This window comes from Marmota monax, unplaced genomic scaffold (genome assembly GCF_021218885.2).
Source record: "Marmota monax isolate L192 unplaced genomic scaffold, Marmota_monax_Labrador192_F-V1.1 WCK01_AAM20220418_F8-fsc00274, whole genome shotgun sequence".
Taxonomy (NCBI): Eukaryota; Metazoa; Chordata; class Mammalia; order Rodentia; family Sciuridae; genus Marmota; species Marmota monax.
This window is the reverse complement of record NW_026694547.1, coordinates 1394160-1416232: the sequence shown is the minus strand read 5'-3', so window position 1 is coordinate 1416232 and position 22073 is coordinate 1394160. Positions and strand designations below refer to the sequence as shown.

At 40.2% G+C, this 22073-nt stretch overlaps 1 protein-coding gene across 2 annotated transcripts in view; it reads left to right on the top strand.

The window, feature by feature from the left end:
- Dnah9 (dynein axonemal heavy chain 9) overlaps positions 1–22073 on the top strand; it is a 330995-nt gene that overhangs the window by 205018 nt on the left and 103904 nt on the right. For both annotated transcript variants that reach the window (XM_046420725.1, XM_058571595.1), the window contains exons 46-49: positions 6410–6552; positions 7625–7786; positions 7994–8227; positions 19773–20033. In XM_046420725.1, the coding sequence (XP_046276681.1) occupies positions 6410–6552; positions 7625–7786; positions 7994–8227; positions 19773–20033 (800 nt within the window). The remainder of the gene's footprint in view (positions 1–6409; positions 6553–7624; positions 7787–7993; positions 8228–19772; positions 20034–22073) is intronic.

Here is a 22073-nt window from a genome sequence, read left to right as displayed (position 1 = left end):
TTGATATCATCTTTATATTGAAACAAGATTATAAATTCATGAAAGGCAAAGACTATATTGTTTTGGCTAATTTTATTTCGTTAAATAATTCAGAGATACAAAAACAGAATGATTAAATACCTATCATCCAGTTTAGGAAGTAAAACAAAGCAGGTAAAACTGTAGCCACCTGCAGAGGCTGTATTTTTTTCTTCTTTCATACCTTCTGTGCTCAGCCCGTCTCCTGGCCCGTAATTACTGTTCAGGAGGCATTCATTCCTTGAACAAAGGTGTGTAATATCAGGAAAATGACGTGCCATCATACATATTACTTACTATCAAGGGACAACAGGTTTTCAGAAGTCTTCTTGCCATGGATAGAGAGGAACAGACATACCAAAATAACTGTCACACTTCTCCCTTGATACCCAGGAAATATTTTTGATTTTTCAAAATGTGGTCAGGTTGAAACTCATAAGCAAGTGTAAGACTGGGGTCATGGAGAATCTAACCCTTAGTTTTACCCTTTTAATCACCACACTTCAGTTAACAGAACTTTGTGAAACTATCAGGGTCTCTTCTCACTCAAGCAGTTATGTCCTCTGAGGAATCTGAAACTAACACAGAGAAGATGAGCATTCATCTGTTTTGCAAAACGTTATTTTAATGACAAAACTATTTTAATGACCACAGAAAACCTGCAAGCACTTGGAGGCAAAAATAGTGTTTCCCAGTTTCAGGCCTCAGGAAGAAAGTTTTCAGATGTCTCAATAGCTTCTGCCTCTGTTCCCATCACAAGTCCCCCCCGGCAGTTCGTCTTCCTGCTTTCCACACGATGTGGCACATCACAGAATAAGTGACAGGAACATTGTCAGGAGAAACTGGAGGAACACATCTGAAAATCGACTTTGCTAGGAATTCAGAGGCATTTATCTCTAGATATTTCATCTAGCAATCCCTTCTTACAGGTTCTTGGCATCCTGTGACAAACACCACCATCCTATGAGCCTGGAAAATCTCTAAATTAACTACATGCTTTCAGCATCTTGGCTCTGGGTAGCTCAGAAGCGGTGGTCAGCAGACATTTCTTACAAAGCATCAGGAAGTCAATACTTTAGGCTTTGAAAAGCACACATCTCTGTCACACCTACTCCACTCTGACATTGTAGTGCAAAAATCACCCCAGATAATACCTAAGAGTCCAGCTGCACCCAGTGAAGTTATTTATGGACAATAAAAGGTGAACTTCAAATAACATTCATGTGCCATTCAATATATCCAATTATCAAAAATTATAAAAAACATTCTTTGCTTACAGACCATACAAAAAGGAGGTAGAGAGCTACAGTTAGCCTGCCGGCCATCATTTGCCTCCTCAGTATCCTGCATCTTTTTTTTTTTTTAAATAAATGATAGCAGAATGCATTACAATTCTTATTACACATATGCAGCACAACTTTTCATATCTCTGGTTGTATACATAGTATATTCACACCAATTTGTGTCTTCATACATGTACTTTGGATAATAATGATCATCACATTCCACCATCATTAATTACCCCCATGCCCCTCCCCCCCACCCCTCTGGCCTAACTAGAGTACGTCTATTCCTCCCATGCTCCCCCTCCCTACCCCACTATGAGTCAGCCTCCTTATGTCAGAGAAAATATTAAGGATTTGTTTTTTCATAAGGTGAAGGTACCACTGTTGTAACTGTAGACAGGTAGGGTGTGGCTGAAGGAAGTAGGTCACTTGTGGCATTTCTTTGGGTTTCTCTTTTGTCCCTGGTGAACCAAGCTCTCGCTCTCTCTCCCTCTCCCCCACCCTCTCTCTGCTTCCTGGTTGCCTTTGCTCTCCTCCTCTACACCTTCCACCATGATGCTTTACCTCACCCCAGGCCCACAGCTATGGAGCCAGCCAATCACGGACTGAACCTCTGAAACTGTGAGCCAAAAATAAACTTTTCCTCCTCAAAACTGTTCTTGTCACATCTTTGGATCACAGCAATGAAAAAGCTGATGAAAACACATGATATATAGTGTTTCCAACTTTTTAGCTATGCCACTGCTTCCTTCATTCCTCTCTCCCAATCTCATCTCTTTTATTTAAAGAAACTTATCTCATTCAGGATGAGCCTCTCAACTACCTTTACGCAACACCGTCAGTTTTCGTTTCTTTGTATATTTCTCCCTTTCTCCAATATTACCATTCCACCTCTCCAAGACCAGTCCTTCATACTGAACTAAGAACCTACCCCCTGTAGTTCCTAATTCAATATTTTGTTCTACTCCATCTCTTCTTTAGGAAAAGTCTTGTCTTTCAAATATGACCAGGTCTCTCCCTCAAAAAGAAAACTGTAAATCACCTTTCTCTCACTTGAAATGCAAGTAACAATCCCAGAGTATTTTCCCAGACTAAATTCTTAAATGTATAAAACTCACTCCTTTCCCATTCTCACCACCCATGTTGACTTTTTTCCCTTTGTTTTTCTATAATTTCTTTACAAGATATTTTGGGAGTCAGAATGTAATAAAACAAAAACACCCATGCAATTATGAACAATGTTGCAAAATAAAAACTTGTGCAGTTTGTCAGAGTTGCTTTAAATTGATACTCAAAAACTAGATCGCCTTGTACCTACATGTCAACATAGCTAAATAAAATGTCAAATTATTTTCTAAAGTAGTTATGCAAATTTAGTTTCTGGTGCATGAATACTTGTTTCCTTCCAACCTCACCAATATTTGGTTTATCTGACATGTTAATTTTTGTCAATAGGAATGAAAGGAAATCTCACTCATTCCTTTTCCCTTTTTTGCTAGTGACACTGAGGATCTTTTTGAGTGTTCTTTGGCCATTCCTGTTCCTCTTCTGTGAGTTGCCTATTTATATAATTGGTCCTTTGGCTCTTGGACTCTTTCTTATAGATTCATAGGATCACATAGAGCATGGAAGGGTGGTGTCTTTGTCTGGTGAATTTGAGGAATGAAATCCATGGACATAAGGGTGAGATCAAAGTAACAGGATTTATTGAAGTAAGAAAGAAAAAAGAGCTCCCAAAGAGGAGAGGCCCCAAGAGAAGGATGCCAACAGGTGTCTATGGTCTAGGTGTTTTTAAAGGTATATCTGATAACCCAGTGCAAGTGATTGGTAGAGTCAGGGATGCCAGCATGGACCAATCAAACGCTTCAAGTTTTAAGCTTAATAAGCCAATCATAAGTGCATAATTTCAATCCCTTATTTACATAATTAGGGGGACAGCTCCAACCTTGTGGTTTGACACATTAGGGAGAAGAAGACTCTTCAGGTAAGGGTCTACTTTGTGATCAGATGTTGCTAGGGGTAGGGACAAAGGTGACTAAAGAGGGGCTGCTCTGGTTGAAGCTGTGAGGAACAGAATTAGGAATTCTAACTCAGTCCTCCAGACCTGAGGTCTCCCTTCAGGTTGGCATGATGCCCCCTCCCCTCCTTACTTTCTCCAAGGCCCTTATCCTGGCTGTTGATGGAAGACCTATCTCCCTGCCTCAATAGGAGTTCTGTATAAGCTTTGGATACTCACCCTTTTCTTATAATATGGGTTGTTAGTATCTTTTCAAAGTCTATGTCTGACCTTTATCATACCAATCTAGTTCTGATGTTATAAAAGTTAATGTTATTTTTTAATGCTTTGTGCTTTTCATGATCTGTTTCAGAAATTTTTTCCTAACCCAATGCCATAAAAATGATTGCCTGTGTTTTAATTTTTTAATTATTACGGTTTTACTTTTCACATTTACATCTTTAATCCACCTTGAATCTATTTTCATAGAGTGATCTAATTGCATTTGCTATACTAATATTGAATTATCTTAGCTTTACTTATTTGTTCTCTATACCTTTACATGCTGATTTTTTTACATCAATTTCCTGTTCATATCTGTGTGTGTTTCTAGGTGGTACACATTCATTGTAATCATTTAGCCCAGTACTAACTTCACATTGCTTCAACAAACGTAGCTTTATAAAGAAATTTGATTTCTGGTATAGCAAATCCCTCCTTCTGGTTATTCCTAAAGAATGTCATTTTTTAAATCAAGTTTTATTATTTTTTATTTTTTTAGTATCTTTTTCCATATTTTATTGGTGCATTATAATTTTCATAGTAGTGGGATTCATTGTTACATGTTATGTATTACCTTTTTACCTCCATTGTTACATAATAATGGGATTCATTGTTACATGCTTATGATATAACAATGTAATTTGGTCTCCATCCTTCCCCAGTATTTCCTCCTGTTGTCCCTCCCCCTAGTCTTTACTCTTTCATGTACATTTTAGAACATGCTTATCAAGGTCAAAACACAAACCCATTTGATTTTTTTATTGGAATTGTATCTTTGTGATAGTAGTACTACCACATCAATCCCCATGAACACTTATTAAGGGTTTCATTTTTTTCCATTCAGTAGTATGATGTGATTTTTACATTAAGATCTTGCACATCATTTTACGTATTTATTACTTAACTGCTTACAATGTTTGCTGGTATTCTAAATGATAACTTTTAAATTGCCTTTTGTTTTTTACTAGAGAACAAAAATGCAATTTAATTTCCAATATTGATTTTGCATCCAGTAAGCTTGGTTTTGAACATTCTTATGAGTTCTGATTATTTATGTGGATATTCTCTTAGGTTTTCTATGTATAAAATTAGATTTCAAACAATAATAGTTTTATTACTTTCTTCACTCTCCTTATACATTTTCCTTCTTTTTTCTCAACTTTGTGCAGTTTAAGACCTCCTATATAATGTTAAACAGAAAACAAGATAGTGATTGTATTTGTCTTGTTCTTGATTTAAAAGGGAATGTTAAATATTTTACTACTAGGATGTTTGTTTTGGGCTGGGGTTGATATCTATTATCAAATTAAGAGAAATATCTTTATTGCTAGGTTTTCCAACAGTGTTTTAGAAATCCTATGTATCTATTTCAGTAGTTACACAGTTTTACTTCCTTAATCTATTAACAGTGAACTATTTCATAGAGTTTTTTTTAGTATTTGCTAACTTCACATTTCCAGGATAAGCTGGACTTAGTCACCATATATTGACTTTTATACAATAGTTAGAATTTCTTAAATTTTTATTTATCAGTGAGATCAAGCATATAATTTTATTCTCATATGCTACCTCATTAATACAGTGTTTTATTTAACTTTCAGAATTTTGCCCATCTGGTAAAAATTGATAATCAGGGTTGTTTCAATGTACATTTCTATTATTATGAGGCTGAGTGTCTGTTCATGTTTGACATCCTAATTTGTATAAGCTTAAAAGTAACTAAGCAGTTTGGATATGCATTTCTATGGTTACAAGTAAGGTTAGACCTCTATTCATATGTCCAAGAGACATTTTCATTTCCTTTACCGTAAACTCCCTTTCCATATTCTTCATTCTATCATTCTATTGATTTTCTGATCTTTTATTTGTAGATAATTTTTTACATATTAAAGAGATTGATCATTTGACAATAATCTAAATTAACATATGTTTTCTTAATTTTTCCTCATATTTTTCTTAATTTTTCCTTTGTAGTTGTTGTTATTCTTTGCCTGTGGTATTTCAACCATGAATTTAAAAAAAAAATTTGTGTTGCCAAATTTATCAAATTTTATGCATCAAATTTATCTTTCTGCTAAAATAAATTAGTTGAGTTATAGTTAGAAAGTCCTTCCCCACTCAGAGGTTATGAGAATATTTTCTTTTTTGTTTTTATGGGGATTTTTTTTCCTAATAGTTAAATCAATGACCCATTTAAATTTACCTTAGCATACAATGTAAAATAAGAACCCATGATTTTTAGTTCTGTTTCCTTAATACTACATATTGAATTATTAACTAGTTCATCTTTTCCCCATGGATTTTAGGTATCATATTTATTTTATACCAAATTCCATGAAACCACTACTGCTTTCTCCCCCTCCTTTCTTATAGAAAATGATAGTTCACTCTTCTGAAATATAAGGATTTGCAATATATGTTTCTTATGGCTCTTTTCACCCACTATCTTAAAACTAAATAAATCTCCAGATTAATGTTAAGCTCTTTAAGAACAAAATTTCCAGAAGGGCCAACAATACAGTAATTATTAAATAAGTGTTTTACATGAAAGAAGAAAAGTCTATTGAAATGCTACCAATTGTCAATGCCAGGACAATGCCCTATACCAATGCCAATGCCCTCCTCCTCCCTGCCCCATCCATTGCTAGACACTCCCCTATCCTGGGTCTGGTGCATTCATGGTGTCTCTCCAGCTCACCAGCAAGAGAGGTGGAACCTGGTGTAAACACCAAGACACCCGTGCTCCGAGGCAAGATAACCTCCCATGTCTGATTGCATCATTTAGCAAGATGCCAAAGCTGCCCATCCGCCCTCTGTTTATTCCCAGGAGAGATCCCAGATCTCTACTCAGATGATGAAGTTGAGAACATCATAAACAACGTGCGGAATGAAGTCAGGAGCCAAGGTCTGGTTGACAACAGGGACAACTGCTGGAAGTTCTTCATAGATCGAGTCCGACGACAGCTGAAGGTAAAGAAAGATTGACCCACCGGGTAGACAGGGACCAGAAATGGTTCACGGGAGTCTACTGATATTTTTGGACATGGCCATCCTTACTGATTTTCTTGAGGGTAGGGGTGAGAGCGCAGTGCCCTTGTCAGCCTGAGCACCACTGGAAAGATGACTTTCTCATCTGCTTTATGGACCGTGCCCTCCCTTACATAATGTAGTTCCAGCATTTCTTGATCTCTTGCTAGGAAAGCTGGCTAGTGTGTATGGATGTGGTCTCTGTTAGATGTGCTTCACAATTCCCTGGAAGATCAGGTACACAAAGCCATGTCTGCTTCTCCCCCCACCTCATTTTTTTTTTATTGGTGCATTATAGTTGTACAGATGGATGGGACCTTTTGTTACATATTCTCACATACACACAACATGCCAATATGATTTGGCCAATATCCTTCCCCAGCATTTCTTCCGTGCCTCCTCATTCTCCTCCCTGTGGTCTATTTTCTCTACTGATCTCCCTTCAATCTTTAGGAAATCTATCCTCACCTTCCTTTTCTTTTCCTCTCTAGCTTCCATATATGGGAGAAAACATACGACCCTAACCTTCTGAGTTTGACTTATTTTGCTTCACATGATGGTCTCCAGTTCCATCCATTTTCCTGAAGATGCCATAATTTCATTTTTATTTATGGCTGAATAAAACTCCCATATATAACAATAGTTACATTTTCTTCGTCCATTCACCCATTGATAGACACCTAGGCTGACTCCAGAGTTTCACCTCTGTGAATTGTGCTGCTGTTGGCTATGCATGTGTCAGTGGAGTAAGGTGGCTTTAATTCTTTAGGGTAAATACAGAGGAGTGGTGTGGCTGGGTAAGATGGTGGTTCCATGCCCAGAATTTTAAGGAGCTTCAATACTGATTTCCATAGCGGTTGTACTAACTTATAATCCCACTGATAGTATAAAAATGTTCCTCTTTCTCCAGCATTTATTATTGCTTGTCTTTTTGACGACTGCCATTCTGTCATGTCTCCTTTTCTGTATTTCTCTGGTACCTTTCTTTGCTCTCTCCATCCTTCTGACTTCTCAGGTGACTCTCTGTTTCTCCCCCGTGGGGAGCAAGCTAAGGGTCCGCAGCAGGAAGTTCCCAGCCATTGTGAACTGCACGGCCATCGACTGGTTCCATGAGTGGCCTCAGCAAGCCCTGGAGTCTGTCAGCCTCCGCTTCTTGCAGGACACAGAGAGCATTGAGGTGAGAGAGGGAAAGGAGACACTCCTCAATGTCCTCCTCACCTCAGGGCACAGAGGATTTTGCATCCAGAGGTCAGGGTTAAAGTTCAAGCTCAGAAAGAACGGTTGGGACACAATTTTCCATGTGGTGAAGGAAGAACTGGGGTGGGCTGTCACCTTCAAGCTTCATGGCAAAATGATCTCCTTATTCCTGCTGTGTGATTTTTAGCCCACAGTCAAGCAATCAATTAGCAAGTTCATGGCCTTCGTCCACGCGAGCGTCAACCAAACCTCCAAGTCTTATCTGAGCAATGAGCAGCGCTACAACTACACAACTCCCAAATCCTTCCTGGAGTTCATCAGGCTCTACCAGAGCTTGTTGTGCAGGAACGGAAAGGAGCTAAAGTCTAAAATGGAGCGACTCGAGAATGGGCTTCTGAAGCTTCATAGCACCTCTGCCCAGGTGAGTCATGTCCTTCTCTCCTGCCTGCAGAGGACTTAGAGGAATAGAAATGGCCCCAAACCAGCACACTGGAGGGATTGCAATCAAGATCTGGGAAACATTTATGATTTTCCAGGAGTCTGCAGCAGAAACAGTGCCAGAAGTTAAGGCTGACCTCCCCCAACAGAGACACATGTCCGTACTTTCATATCAGGTCTGCCCCCTCTGATGCTGGCATCCCCTGAGCCACCTCTTCTCTTTTTCCTCTTTGCAATCTTCTCCTTTTCCTCCACTTTCCTTTTCTCTCCAATTCACTTCCCTCCTGCCTTAGTCTGTTTTGTGTTGCTATAGCAAAACACCTGAGGTGGTGTGTTTTATAAAGATAAGAGGTTTATTTGGCTAACAATTCTGAATATTCAAGTTCATGGCACCAGTATCTTATGGTGGTTGGTGGGAGCACATATAGAAGAGGTGTGTCGTGTCTACAGAAGAGGAGATCAGGACTGATGCCAGGTACCCTTATGACAACTATTTCTCATGTGAATTGATCCAGTCCCATGAAATCAGACCTACTCCTGAAAGATGACATTAACCTATTCATGAGGGTGGAGTCCCTGTCACCTAGTTGCCTTCTGCCAGGCCTCATCTCTTAATGATTCTATCACCATACCAGGGACATGGCTTCCAGAACATGAACCTTTGGAAGAAAATCCATATATAAACCGTAGCACCTTCCTCAGAACAAGGAAGAAATGGTGGAGAAAGCAGTTTCAGGGTTATAACAGTTTTGATTCTTTTCTTCCTGTGTTATCTGTCAAAGAGCCTTTGGGACCCACTTCTAACTTCTGCCTCATTTCAGGCATTTCTTCTGATGTTTCCAAGTTGTTGGCCACACTAAGAAGGCCCTGTCCTCCGGCCCTTGTTAGATTTTTCTACTTAACTCTTGAAAATGGAACAGGTCTGTTTCAACCTGCTCTTCTGCCCTTGAAAATCGGGGATCATTCTGGCACCACCAGCTCTGCCCCTGCCTTTGCTCACCGAGGATCACTGCTCAATTGATGGCCCCTTTCTCTTCTCTGCTTACCAGCAGCAGAGACGGCCCTCGTTCAGGTGATGAAATTGTGATCAACTTAGTTCCTAGAGGTCACATGTTCCTGTGAATGTCTAAGCCTTTTGTTTTTTGGTCTCAGAATTTTGCCTTTGGGGGCTGGGGTTGTAGCTCAGTGGTAGAGTGCTTGCCTTGCATGTGTAAGGCACTGAGTTTGATTCTTGGCACCATAAATAAATAAATGTCTGTTGACAATTAAAAATATTTTTTTAAAAAAATATAATTTTGTCCTTGGAATTACTCTTTTGACTTGCCCCTCTGCTCCACTTCAGTTTCCTTATTTTGTTCCACATTTTTTTTTGCATTATAGTTATATACACTGATGAGATTTGTTGCTACATATTTGTACATGCACACAATACACAATATAACAATATAATGTGTCCAATTCACTTCCCAGCACTTCCAAACCCCACCCTTGGTCCTTTTCTTCTACTGATTTTTCTTTGATTTTTAAGAGATCTGCCCCTATCTTTCTTTCCTTTCTCCTTGCTAGCTTCCACATATGAGAGAAAACATGCAACCCTTGACCTTCTAAGTTTGACTTATTTTACTTGACATAATGGTCTCGAGTTCCATTCATTTTTCTGAAAAATGACATCATTTTATTTTTCTTTATGGTTGAATAAAACTCTATTGTGTGTATATAACACGTTTTCTTTATCCATTCATCTGTTGATGGACACCTAGGGTGGTTCCATAGTTTGGCTGTTGTGAATTGTACTGTTATAAACATGGGTGTGCATGTATCTCTATGGTATAATGACTTTAATTCTTCAGGGGAAATACCAAGGAGTGATACAGCTGGGTCATGTGGTAGTTCCAGGCGTAGCCTTTTGAGGAGCCTCCATACTGATTTTCATCTACTTCAGTTTCTTGATTCAGAAACATAATCTGTCTAAAGGATCTGAGTTCATTTAGCAGAGTGAAATGGGCCCCTGTGATCCCTACACCATCTGGGACTGAGGAAAGCCCTCTTCTGTTATCTGACTTTGTCCATCTGGTCTGGCCTCTCCTCTAGGAGCACTGGTTTGCTGAATGATTTCCCTGTTCCCTTTATCCATTATGTTCTTGCTCATTATTTCCATCCCTTTGGCCTTTTTCTTTGTGTTCTAGGGCAGCTTTTCAAGTTTATCTTCAACAATACTGATTTAATGGTCTGCGATGCTTCTCTGCTTCCAGTACTTTGCAATGAAGACTTTAATCATTTCATTGCATTTTTAATTTCCTAACAGCTCTTCCACATCTCATCCTTTCTGCTTTTTTGTTAAAAAGCAAATGGTATTCCCTATTGCTTTTTAATTTCTCTTTTCCTGCAACTCTTTCACCGAACCATTCTACAGATGACGCCAAACGGTTTCTGCCATATTGTTTTCTAGGTCTGATAATGGACCATTTTCAAAGTGGTGTCGATTTTCCATCTTCCAGATGTTATTGCTTTCTTTCTCTGTTCTATAGTGTTGTACAGATAATTTTTTTCTTTATTTACCTTCAGGCAAGGTGAGATCATTTCAAATTCAATGTCCAACAGCAAATGGCATAGGAAAATTATCCACGATACTACTCCCTTTCCACTTGTGTCATGACCAAAAAAGCAATTTACCTGATTGTTCACCTTTGCTACGGAAAGGCAGCATCTTGTCCATCAGTCGTCTTCTGTTTCTCTCAGTCTCTGAATTTATAGAACACAATTCTAGAATGTAGTACTATCAGATTCTTTCAACATCGCCCACCTCTTCCCCTTCCTTTGATTCCTCATACCTTCAATGCTCCTAGAACATTCTACATTTCTACCAGCCGTTCCCTGTTCTATTTCCTGGCCCATTTATCCTCTAGGAATTGCTGGTTGGTGTGTGTAAAGAATGGCGGCCAGGGAGCAAGGGACAGGAGACACTCTGACCCTCTCTAGAGCAGCAATCTGTTTTGTACAGATGCAGGGTCCTTGAGCAGACAATGATGAAGGCACACAGATCTGTGTTCCTGTTTTAGATGACCTCTATTTAATAAGAAGAAGACTGGTGATATTGTTAGGTGAATTCAGCTCTATTCTCCCATGTCCTGGCATTAAGTTCAGTTTCAGACACCACAAAGGCCATCTTTTCCGTCTACCCAGTTACCTAGGCCAGAAACCGGGAATTATCCTAGACTCTGTCACTTAAACATTTAAGAATGAACCAGTCTTAGCCAGGCACAGTGACACACACCTGTAATCCCTGCAGCTCAGGAGGCTGACACAGGAGGATCACAAGTTCAAAACCAGCTGTCAGCTTATGCAACTTAGTGAGGCCTTAAGTAACCTAGTGAGACCCTATCTCAAAATAAAAAATAAAAATGGCTGTGACTCAGTGGTAAAGCATCCTGTGTTCAAACCCCAGTATCAAAAATCAAAAAAGAAAACAAAAAGTCCTATGTGTTTCTAAAGATCTCTGAAATATGCCCATCCTTCTGTATCCCTATTTTCAATGTCTTCATTTAGACACTTATTAACAGGATTATTTCAATAGGCCGAACACTCAGTCTCTCCCTGACTCCAAACCTGCCTTACCCACAACTTGTGGCATCCTCCACACAGGACAAAATCCTTGGGGTCATCCTTGATGCTTCTCATTGCTCTTTTTCCCTTATATGTACACCTAAACCATAAGAAGTTTGGGGGCCGTAACTTCAAAGTATGCCCCAAATCTCTGCACCCATCCCCTCACTGTCAGAGCCACTAGCCCTATTTTACCTGGGTAGCTATAACACCCTTCAAACTCATGGATCTGCTCCTACTTTGGTCCCTCTATAGTCCATCATGAAGTTGAGCAGGCAGAGTTGATTAATTTAACACATAAATGAGATCATGTCACCCTTTTGGGTAAAACCTAATGCTAACTCCCACTCCCCCAGGGGTCCGGGCTCCTCTCTACCTGTGACTCTCAGATCTCATCTCCTACCACCCCGTACCTGTGGCCTCTGTCTCCATCAGACTTTCCCTTTGCTGTCTGCTCAGACACTAGGCCTTTGCACTGGCCTTATCCCTCTCCCTGGACATCTCCCCTCTAACATCACCAAGGCTCAGTTCTTTGCCCAATTCCACCTCTTGAATGAGTCCTATCCCGATGACCCCATTTTAAATCACAACCCTTCCCTTGGTTCCCTTGCTGTAGCACACACACCCATCTAACATACTCTATCATGGACTTCATGAGTTGCATTTATTGTTTGTTATCTATCTCCACCCTTTGGCTCTAGGGTCTTAATGACAAGATCCTTGTCTGTTCTGTTCACCCATATATCCCAGTGCCTAAGAGTGCCTGCACAGAAGGAGCACTCATTTTACATTTGTTGAACAAATGAATGAGCAGTGCTCTTGATCAGTGCTACCTTTGCATATTGTTCCATCCTTTCCCTCCTCCACACTGGACTCTGGAGTGCATAGGTGCTCTTTGCGACTCCCCCCAAACTCCTTTCCTTGTGCCTTCACCTTGTCACCTCATCCCTGCCAAGACCTAAACCATTTTGCTACCCACCCACCCCCCCCAATCTCTTTCTAATCTCCAAGCCATTATGAATTTCCTTCTCTGAGGTTGCTTCCTTGACTTCTCTTTCTTCTGCATATATCATACTATGCTATTATCAGTTCTTCAAAGAAAAATACCAGGACCCATTTATATTCTATCTCAGAGACCAGCACATAGCAGGTGTTCTGTAAGTTAATAGCTAAATGGTATAGGTCATAGGATGATGATTGGATAAACAAATTAGCAAATGAGCAGCTCTCAAATCGCCTACAAGTGCAGAGAGTAGATTTGGAGGGTGGTTTGGGGCAGTAATGTACGCATGGAATAGATTCCATAAATACCTATTGATGGTTATAATGATGATTCTTCTAGTTAAAAATGGCATTTGGGGTTCCTAACTCTGGAGTAAACTGTTCATCTGTAACCGTTTCTATGGTAGAAAGAGACTAACGTGTACCATCATAACTAACATAAGGATAATGACTTGAATCATATTGTCATTAGACTCCTGTTGCCTGACTATGACAGTTTCCAATACTTATCATCTAGTGGGAGCAGGCTAAATGGCTCAGGATATAACTTTATTCAGCCATCTTAGTTGTAGCCAAAGTAGTAATGCTTGTGATCCGAGTGACGAAAATCAACCATTTGTGATAATCTAAAGCTTATCATCTTTAGCCTTACAGTTCATACTTAGAGTTGATCACAAATTCAGCATAACTGAATTTGACTTAGTTCTGCGTCATCTTGATTATTGAAGAGCAGAAATCTTGCATTTCAGCATGAGTAGTCATTTCAGGAGCTGTGGCTTGGGTATGTTTGGGGGTTTCCCAAGGGCTCATAAGCGGAGGCTTTGTCCTCATCCTGGTGGTGCTGAGGTAGTAGAAACTTTAGAGATGAGGTCTAATACAAGGTAATTAGGTCCTGGGGTCACTAGCCCTGGAAAGGATGAATAGTCTTGCAGAGTTACTTAGCTCCAGAAAGAGTGAATTGTTATAAAGCGAGGCCATTGCATATATTTAGCCTCTTCTATACATCACCACTTCACTTTCCACTTTTCTGCCATCTTATGATGAAGCTAGAGCACCCACATCACCAGGATATTGATGCATACTGTTTGGACCCTTCAGCCACCAGAATCGTGAGCCAAATAAGCCTTTTTGTTTTATAAATTATCCAGCATCAAGTATCTTATAGTATTGGAACAGGTTAAAAACTTCTTGGAGTCAGTTCACAGTTCAAACTCTACCTTAAAGTGTTTTCCTTCAAGGATCTTTGTACCTTCTCCTCTCTGTGGTAGTGTGAGGTTTCAAGAAGCAACTGATAAACATCATGGTGTGATTCACCAGATTTCACTGGCTCTCATGAAGGTAGGCTGGCTCTGCAGGGTCCTTAGGTATCATCTTCTTCTGTCTTTGCATCAACTTTAACTTCAGGCTTCATGGTTGGTGCAAATTGTGGTCTGTTTCCTGGCATATTCAGAGCCCTCAACCTGACTTGGGTGCCTTTGTCCCTCCCTGGCACTGTCCAGAAACCACTGGGATCATCATTTCTATATAAAACTCAGGTATATTCATGAGGAAGAGGAGACTGTTGGTTGAAGAAATGTTCACAAAAGGCCTAAAGGCTATTGCCAATTCCCTGCATATACGATTTAACCCACACGTCTGTCAATCTGAATGCTCTTTTCTTAAACTTAATTTTTTTGATTGACACATGATATTTGTACATATTTATGCGGTATAGTATAGTGTTGTGATTCATGTATATTAAATTCAGCTTATCTTGGGGTTCTCAAATAATCTCATGCCACCAATTTTACCTGAAATTAGTGATTTATTAATTCATGATGTTTTTGTCTGGATTTTTTTTGGGGGGTGGGGGGTGCAAGTGAAAGAATTCAAAATTCATTTAGCAAGAAGAAAAGTACAAAAATGAAAGGAAGAAAGGAAAGATGGGAAAGAACAGGAGCAGAGGGAAGGAAGAAAGAGAAAACCTTAAGAACACATGAAATAGTTATCAGGACTCTTGATGACAACAAAATTTACCTTAAGTTGGTCTTGACCAAACAATTGACTTCATTGTTCACCTGCTTAAATAAAAGCAGGTAAATTTTTTCAAACTACTAAAAAGTCAAATACAGAGGTTAATTTGGACAGAGCTGAAACTAGTTTGTTGCAAGCTGTCCTGTACAACATGGTTCCTCCATTCATGACAATGGGAATCAGTCCTCCCCAGCAATCATAAGGTCTTGGGAAGGGCACGTTTTTCAAAATGAAAATTCAACTATATTGCCAGAATAGGATGCAAAGTTTTTATCAGACCCATCAACGTAGCGGAGATGGAAGAAAAAAAAAACACATGTACCCTAAGAGAAACCTCCTTGAAATCCAAATTCATATCAGGAAGTGTTGAGTGACTACAGAGACACAGAATAAGCACAAGAATTCTCTAGACTGCCAATCCATAGGGCACTATTCATTGCTGCTAATCACCCTGCTTCCTCTTCTTTGGCAAATGGTGATATTTTCCCTCCCTCCCCAAACATCCAGAGGAGCCAGCAGGATTTTCCACCCTGGGCAATGTGGGCATGCATGTGCGACTTTGACACCCCCTGCTCAGCTCCTCTGATTTCTCCTCACATCATTACCAAGGTGGCTGGATCTCTGGGGGAAAGGCCCTGAGCAGCTTGATTTCTCTGTCATCATGTGCTTGGTCCTTGAAGAAGGGGCCACCCGCACCCCCATGTTGTCACCTGTCTTCGCCAAAATTCCCCTATTTACCACTCATGTTCACAATTCATGGGGGCCAACAGGACTGAAGGAAAAGGTCTCTCCTATGATTGGGGCACTGTCCCTCCTAATCTTCCCATCCAGGTTTGGGGGTGTCTAAATTAGGTAGAAATCCAAAGTGTGACTCAGGTGTTTTGAATAAAAGCAAAGGAGAAAAGAAAGACTTAAATAATCTGTTCCAATTCCCTATTCTACTGCAAAAGAATCATAAAACTAATCTGTGTTCTGCCTTCTCTGATTTTTCAGGGGAGTGGCCTAATTCTGACTGGCAGGACCCTCATGTTGCCCCATGTCATAGCTGAAGGGTTATTAAGCTCCCATTCACAGTGCAGGGGATTATTTACCTTGGGGCTGAGGTCACAAGCCATATCTGCAATCAACAAAACAAAACAACAATAACCAAAAAAAAAAGAACCACTTCAATTTTCTCAAATCTCCCAAGATTTAAAAAGGAACAAAAAGTTACTGGTGTGTTTGCTGACTGGAGTGATTATGCAACTCAATCATTTTGATTTACAATTGCATCTTTGTCCTTGTAGAAATAACTCTCTGCAGCTGAACAACGGGAGATGGAAACAGATTAACCTTCCAACATGTGAATATAAGAGGAGTTCTAGGGTGCAAGCCTCTATTTGAGGTTAACACAAAGTCTCCGGTTTCCATGAATACACAAAATTAAAGAGCATTCTTTTTTTTCCCCCTTTCCTTTTCTTTCCTTTTGATCTGCCATGAAAAGGGAATTATCAGTGGTGTCTAAGCCTCAGTTTTATATTCGCCCTGATTATTTTGCATCATAAAGCCTTTGAATCTGTTTGACGTATTCCAGGAGCTCTGAATCTTTGCTTGTTGTGTGCAATAGGCCGCAGGAAAAAAAATAAATAAAAGGCAAGAGGTCATTCTGGAATGGAAAGTTTACGAGCCATATTGCAAATACAAATAGCTTTTAGACTTTCAAGAAATAAACAGGTCTGTGTCTTCCCTGTGCATCTGAAAAAGGCCGTTACACTCCATCAGTGATTCTCAAACCTACGTGGACATCAGAATCAACCGCAGGGCCTGTAAAACACAGATTGCCTTGCCTCACCTCCAGAATTTCTGGCTCAGTAGGTCTGGAGTAGGGCCTAGGGGTTTGCATGACTAATAAATTTCTATGTAAAGCTGATGCTAGTCCAGGAAGCACAATATGAAAACCACCGCACTGCTGATTTTGAGTGTAAACAGAAGACCATTCCTCTCTTCCCAGCTCATGAGATAAATAGATGGTTTGCCAGCACTGATGTTCCCATCACTTCATCATATGCCTCCAAATGACATTTGACTTCAGAAGCTGGATGGGGGAATCGGGTGGCCTGGACCACCGGAGTTCTTGCTATCACATTATTTTAACCTGGTCATCTATTTCTATTGAGGATTGTGGAAATCAATGAAGACCAACCAGGAGAAGTATCCAAGCTATTTAGGGAGAGCTTACTACAGGCCAGGGAATCTGCCACCATCACTGGTATTTAGCAGAGAGCCAAAACCAGGCAGAGAAGTGGAAGAGATTGATGGTGAGGAAGGAGGAGGATGACCAGTGCACCCTGAGAGCAGGCTAGGGAAGGGACGGGTAGGCTCACTAGAAGTGGGTATCCTATATAACTGGTCAGGGAGATGTGTTGGGGTTTTTGTTGTTGTTATTTTGTTTTGATTGGTCCTACATTGGAATAAGGGACAAAAATGAAGGAAGTTGGAGCCAGGCACAGGGGCACACACCTGTAATCCCAGTGGCTCGGGAGGCTGAGGCAGGAAGATCTTCAGTTCAAAGCCAGCTTCAGCAACAGCAAGGTGCTAAGCAACTCAGTGAGACCCTGTCTCTAAATAAAATACAAAATAGGGCTGGGGATGTGGCTCAGTGGGAGAGTGCCCCTGAGTTCAATCCCCAGTACCAAAAAAGAAAAAAAAATGAAGGCAGTCGTCCATTATTAATCAAGTCCTAGCCATTTGAGGCTGATTGTTCTAGGGTTATTGTAAGTCTTCCTGAAGGTTGTAGGTCAGAGTTCTGTTTTTATATACAGTCTTGCCATTGTTCATGTTCATCTGTATATTCAGTCTCTCAGACAACACCATAGACATCCCCTTTTTGTATATCCTAGGAAAATCCCACATTGGCCATTTTTTATGTAATTTTTTAAATTTATGTATGACAGCAGAATGCATTACAATTCTTTTGTTACTATTATTTAGTTGTTGATGAACCTTTACTTTACTTATTTATATGTGGTGCTGAGAATTGAACCCAGTGCCTCACACATGCTAGGCAAGTGCTCTTCCACTGAGCTACAACCCCAGCCCATTACAATTCTTATTACACATATAGAGCACAATTTTTCATATCTCTGGTTGTATACATAGTATATTCATACCAGTTCATGTCTTCATACATGTACTTTGGATAATAATGATCATCACATTCCATAATCATTAATTACCCCATGCCCCCTCCCTTCCCCTCCAACCCCTCTGCCCTATCTGGAGTTCATCTATTCCTCCCATGCTCCTGCTCCCTATCCCACTATGAATCAGCCTCTTTATATCAGAGAAAACATTCAGCATTTGGTTTTTTGGGATTGGCTAACTTCACTCAGCATTATCTTCTCTAACTCCATCCATTTTCCTGCAAATGCCATGATTTTATTCTCTTTTATTGCTGGGTAATATTCCATTGTGAATATATGCCACATTTTTTATCCATTCATCTATTGAAGGACATCTAGGTTGGTTCCACAGTTTATCTATTGTGAATTGTGCTGCTATAAACATTGATGTGGCTGTGTCCCTGTAGTATGCTTTTTTAAGTCCTTTGGATATAGTCCGAGGAGAGGGATAGCTGGGTCAAATGGTGGTTCCATTCCCAATTTTCCAAGAAATCTCCATACTGCTTTCCATATTGGCTGTACCAATTTGCAGTCCCACTAGCAATGTAAGAGTGTACCTTTTCCCCCCACATCCTCACCAACACTCATTGTTGTTTGTATGCATAATAGCTGCCATCTTGACTGGAGTGAGATAAAATCTTAGAGTGGTTTTAATTTACATTTCTATAATTGCTAGTGATGATGAACATTTTTTCATGTATTTGTTGATTGATTGTACATCATCTTCTGAGAAGAGTCTCTTCAGGTCCTTGGCCCATTTATTGATTGGGTTATTTGTTTTTTGGTGTTTAGCTTTTTGAGTTCTTTATATACCCTAGCTATTAGTGCTCTATCTGATGTGTGAGTGGTAAAGATTTGCTCCCAGGATATAGGCTCTCTGTTCACCTCACAGATTGTTTCTTTTGCTGAGAAGAATCTTTTTTAGTTTGAATCTATCCAATTTCTTGATTCTTGATTTTTAATTCTTGTGCCACAGGAGTGTTATTAAGGAAATTGGGGCCTAATCCCACATGATGGAGATTAGGGCCTATTTTTTGTTCTATTAGATGCAGGATCTCCATTTGTATTCCTAAGTACTTGATCCATTTTGAGGTGAGTTTTGTGCATAGTGAGAGATAGGGGTTTAATCTTATCTTATTGCATATGGATTTCCAGTTTTCCCAGCACCATTTGTTGAAGAGGCTATCTTTTCTCCAATGCATGTTCTTGGCACCTTTGTCTAATATAATTGTAGTTATGTGGGTTGGTCTCTGTGTCCTTTATTCTGTACCATTGGCCTACCAGTCTGTTTTGTTGCCAATACCAACACATTGGCCAGTTTTAATTAAACAATTGATATTTATTAAGGACTTTCTATGTGCAAAATTTCATTTGGGGATATAGCTCAGTTGGTAGAGTGCTTGCTTTGCATGCACAAGGCCTTGGGTTCAATCTCCAGCACTATAGAAAAAAAAATTTTTGTTGTTGTTTGGTGCATGAAATTTTAAAAGACATACCAATATCAGTGAGAAGAAACCTAAAGCATTGAGATATCAAGGAGAAGTATCAGAGTGCCTGTTGTTTAGAATATTCCATCACAGGGGAGAGAGAGTCCAGTTCCTTTCCTAGATGAGGGAGCCGGGTTTCACCAGAGTATACATAGCTTTGCACCTTTGTTTGCACCAGGAGTTGGCTCTCTGTTCTGCATAGATGGATCTTTGGGGTCATGCCCGCCTTACTTCTGCTAAGCCTTTTACTTCTCTGATGCAGGTGGATGATCTGAAAGCCAAACTGGCCACCCAGGAAGTGGAGCTAAAGCAGAAGAACGAAGACGCAGACAAATTGATTCAGGTGGTCGGCGTAGAAACCGATAAAGTGAGCAAAGAGAAAGCCATTGCTGATGAGGAGGAGCAGAAGGTGGCGCTCATCATGCTAGAGGTGAAGCAGAAGCAGAAGGACTGTGAGGAAGATCTGGCTAAAGCAGAGCCGGCACTCACGGCCGCCCAGGCCGCCCTCAACACCCTCAACAAGGTAGGAGGGCTGCCTGCCACACCTGACCACCTCCAGGGGAGGGCCAAAGACCACCTGGTGTCCTGGTGTTCTGGAGACATACAAAGGCAGAGTTGGGAGGGTTCCAGGTGACCCCAGATGCCATTGCTTTATTCACTAAGTAAACAAATACTCATTTCACTGACTCTTGTGTCAGGGTCCAAGAGCTACCAAAGAAATCCCATAGATGTTAATCATAGAACCAACCAGAACATGGAAGAGCACTTCACAGATGAGAAAACCAAGGCTCAGCAAGGTCACTCACTTTCCCACAGTCACAGGTGTCAATATTAGAGTCAGGACTTGAACTTACATCTTCAGAATCCAATCCCTAGATCTTCCAGTGTGGCAACCCCATGGTCCTTTTGACCTTTGGGTACCATAGGGCACAAGAGTTTTCTAAGGCTCCTTCATAAATGTTTAAGATATAAGTCTGAAATAAGATACAACGTCCCCTCTGTCTAATCGAAAGTACCTCTATTCTTCCCTACCCCGTCCCGTGTTGTGAATTAGCATACTCGTATCAGAAAAAAACATGAGGCCTTTGGTTCTCTTGGGGTTGGCTTATTTCTCCTAGCATGATATTTTCTGGCTCCATCCATTTACCAGCAAATGCATTGTGTATGTATAGCACATTGGTTTTTACCCATTCATCTGTTGAAGGACACCTAGGTTGGTTCCAAAGATTAGCTATTGTGAGTTGAGCTGGTATAAACATTGATGTAGCTGCATCACTGTAGTATGCTCATTTTAAGTCCTTTGGGTATAAATTGAGGCGTGAAATAGCTGGGTCAAATGGTGGTTCCATTCCAAGTTTTCTGAGAAATCTCCATGCCACTTTCCATAATGGTTGCACAAATTGGCAGTCCCACCAGCAATATATGAGTGTACTTTTTGCCTCCATCCTCTCCAGCCCTTTTTACTTTGTATTTTGAGAAAGGATCTCACAAAATTGTTTAGGGCCTTGCTAAGTTGCTGAGGCTGGCCTCAGACTTGCAATCCTCCTCCCTCAGCCTCCCAAATTGTTGGGATTAAGGCATATGGCACCATGCCCAGCAAGTCACTGAAGTTCTTGATCCCTATGACACAGAAAAGAAAGAGGAATTAATGTGCTCTTTACCTCACACTCCTATACAATCTATTAACAAATTTGATCATTTTCAAGTATATCCAGAATTTGAATGCTTTATATCATCTCTACCGCTGCCACTTGGTCCTAGCCACCATCAATCATCTCTTCCTTGGGCTATTAACAGCTTCTCCATAAGTCTGTGTCCACCCTTGCTCCAGTGCTGTCTTTGCCCATTAGAGCAGTCTGAGTAATCTTTTTAATTATTATTTGTCTTTATTGTATACTGATAAATTATAATTGCCCATATTTATGGGGTATGAAGTGATGTTATGATTTTTTAATTCAATGTGGGATGATGAAATCAAGCTAGTTAGCATATCCATCACCTCAAATACTTAACACTTTTTATGAGAGGATTTGAAATTTATTCCCTTAGTGGTATCAAAATGCATAGTACTTAATTATTAAATTTATTCACCACACTGTGCAGTAGACCTCAAAAAACTCAGATGTATTCCCCCTGTTGAGAGTTTGACACGTCACATTTTCTTTAAGCATTCATCCAGTGATAGACCCTTGGGTCCTAAGGTTGATTCCATATCTTATCTAGTGTAACAAATGCTGCCACAAACCCAGGTGTGCAGATACCTCTTTGCAGACTGGTTTGAAATCCTGGAATAAATACCCAGAAGTAGCATCACTGGATCATCTGGCAATTCTATTTTCCATGATGTCTATTCTGATTTACACTCCCACTGACAGTATGCAAGGGCTCCCTGTTCTCCATCTCCTCACTGTTGTGGGGCAGGTCACTCAGAAAACACACCAAGTCCCAGTTTTGTCCAAATGGAAGAGTCTTTATTTAGCTGGCTGGTAGGTGACTGCTCCTCGCAGGACCCATAACTGTTGCCGCAAGGTACAGCCCAGAGCCTGAGCATTTTAGAATATTT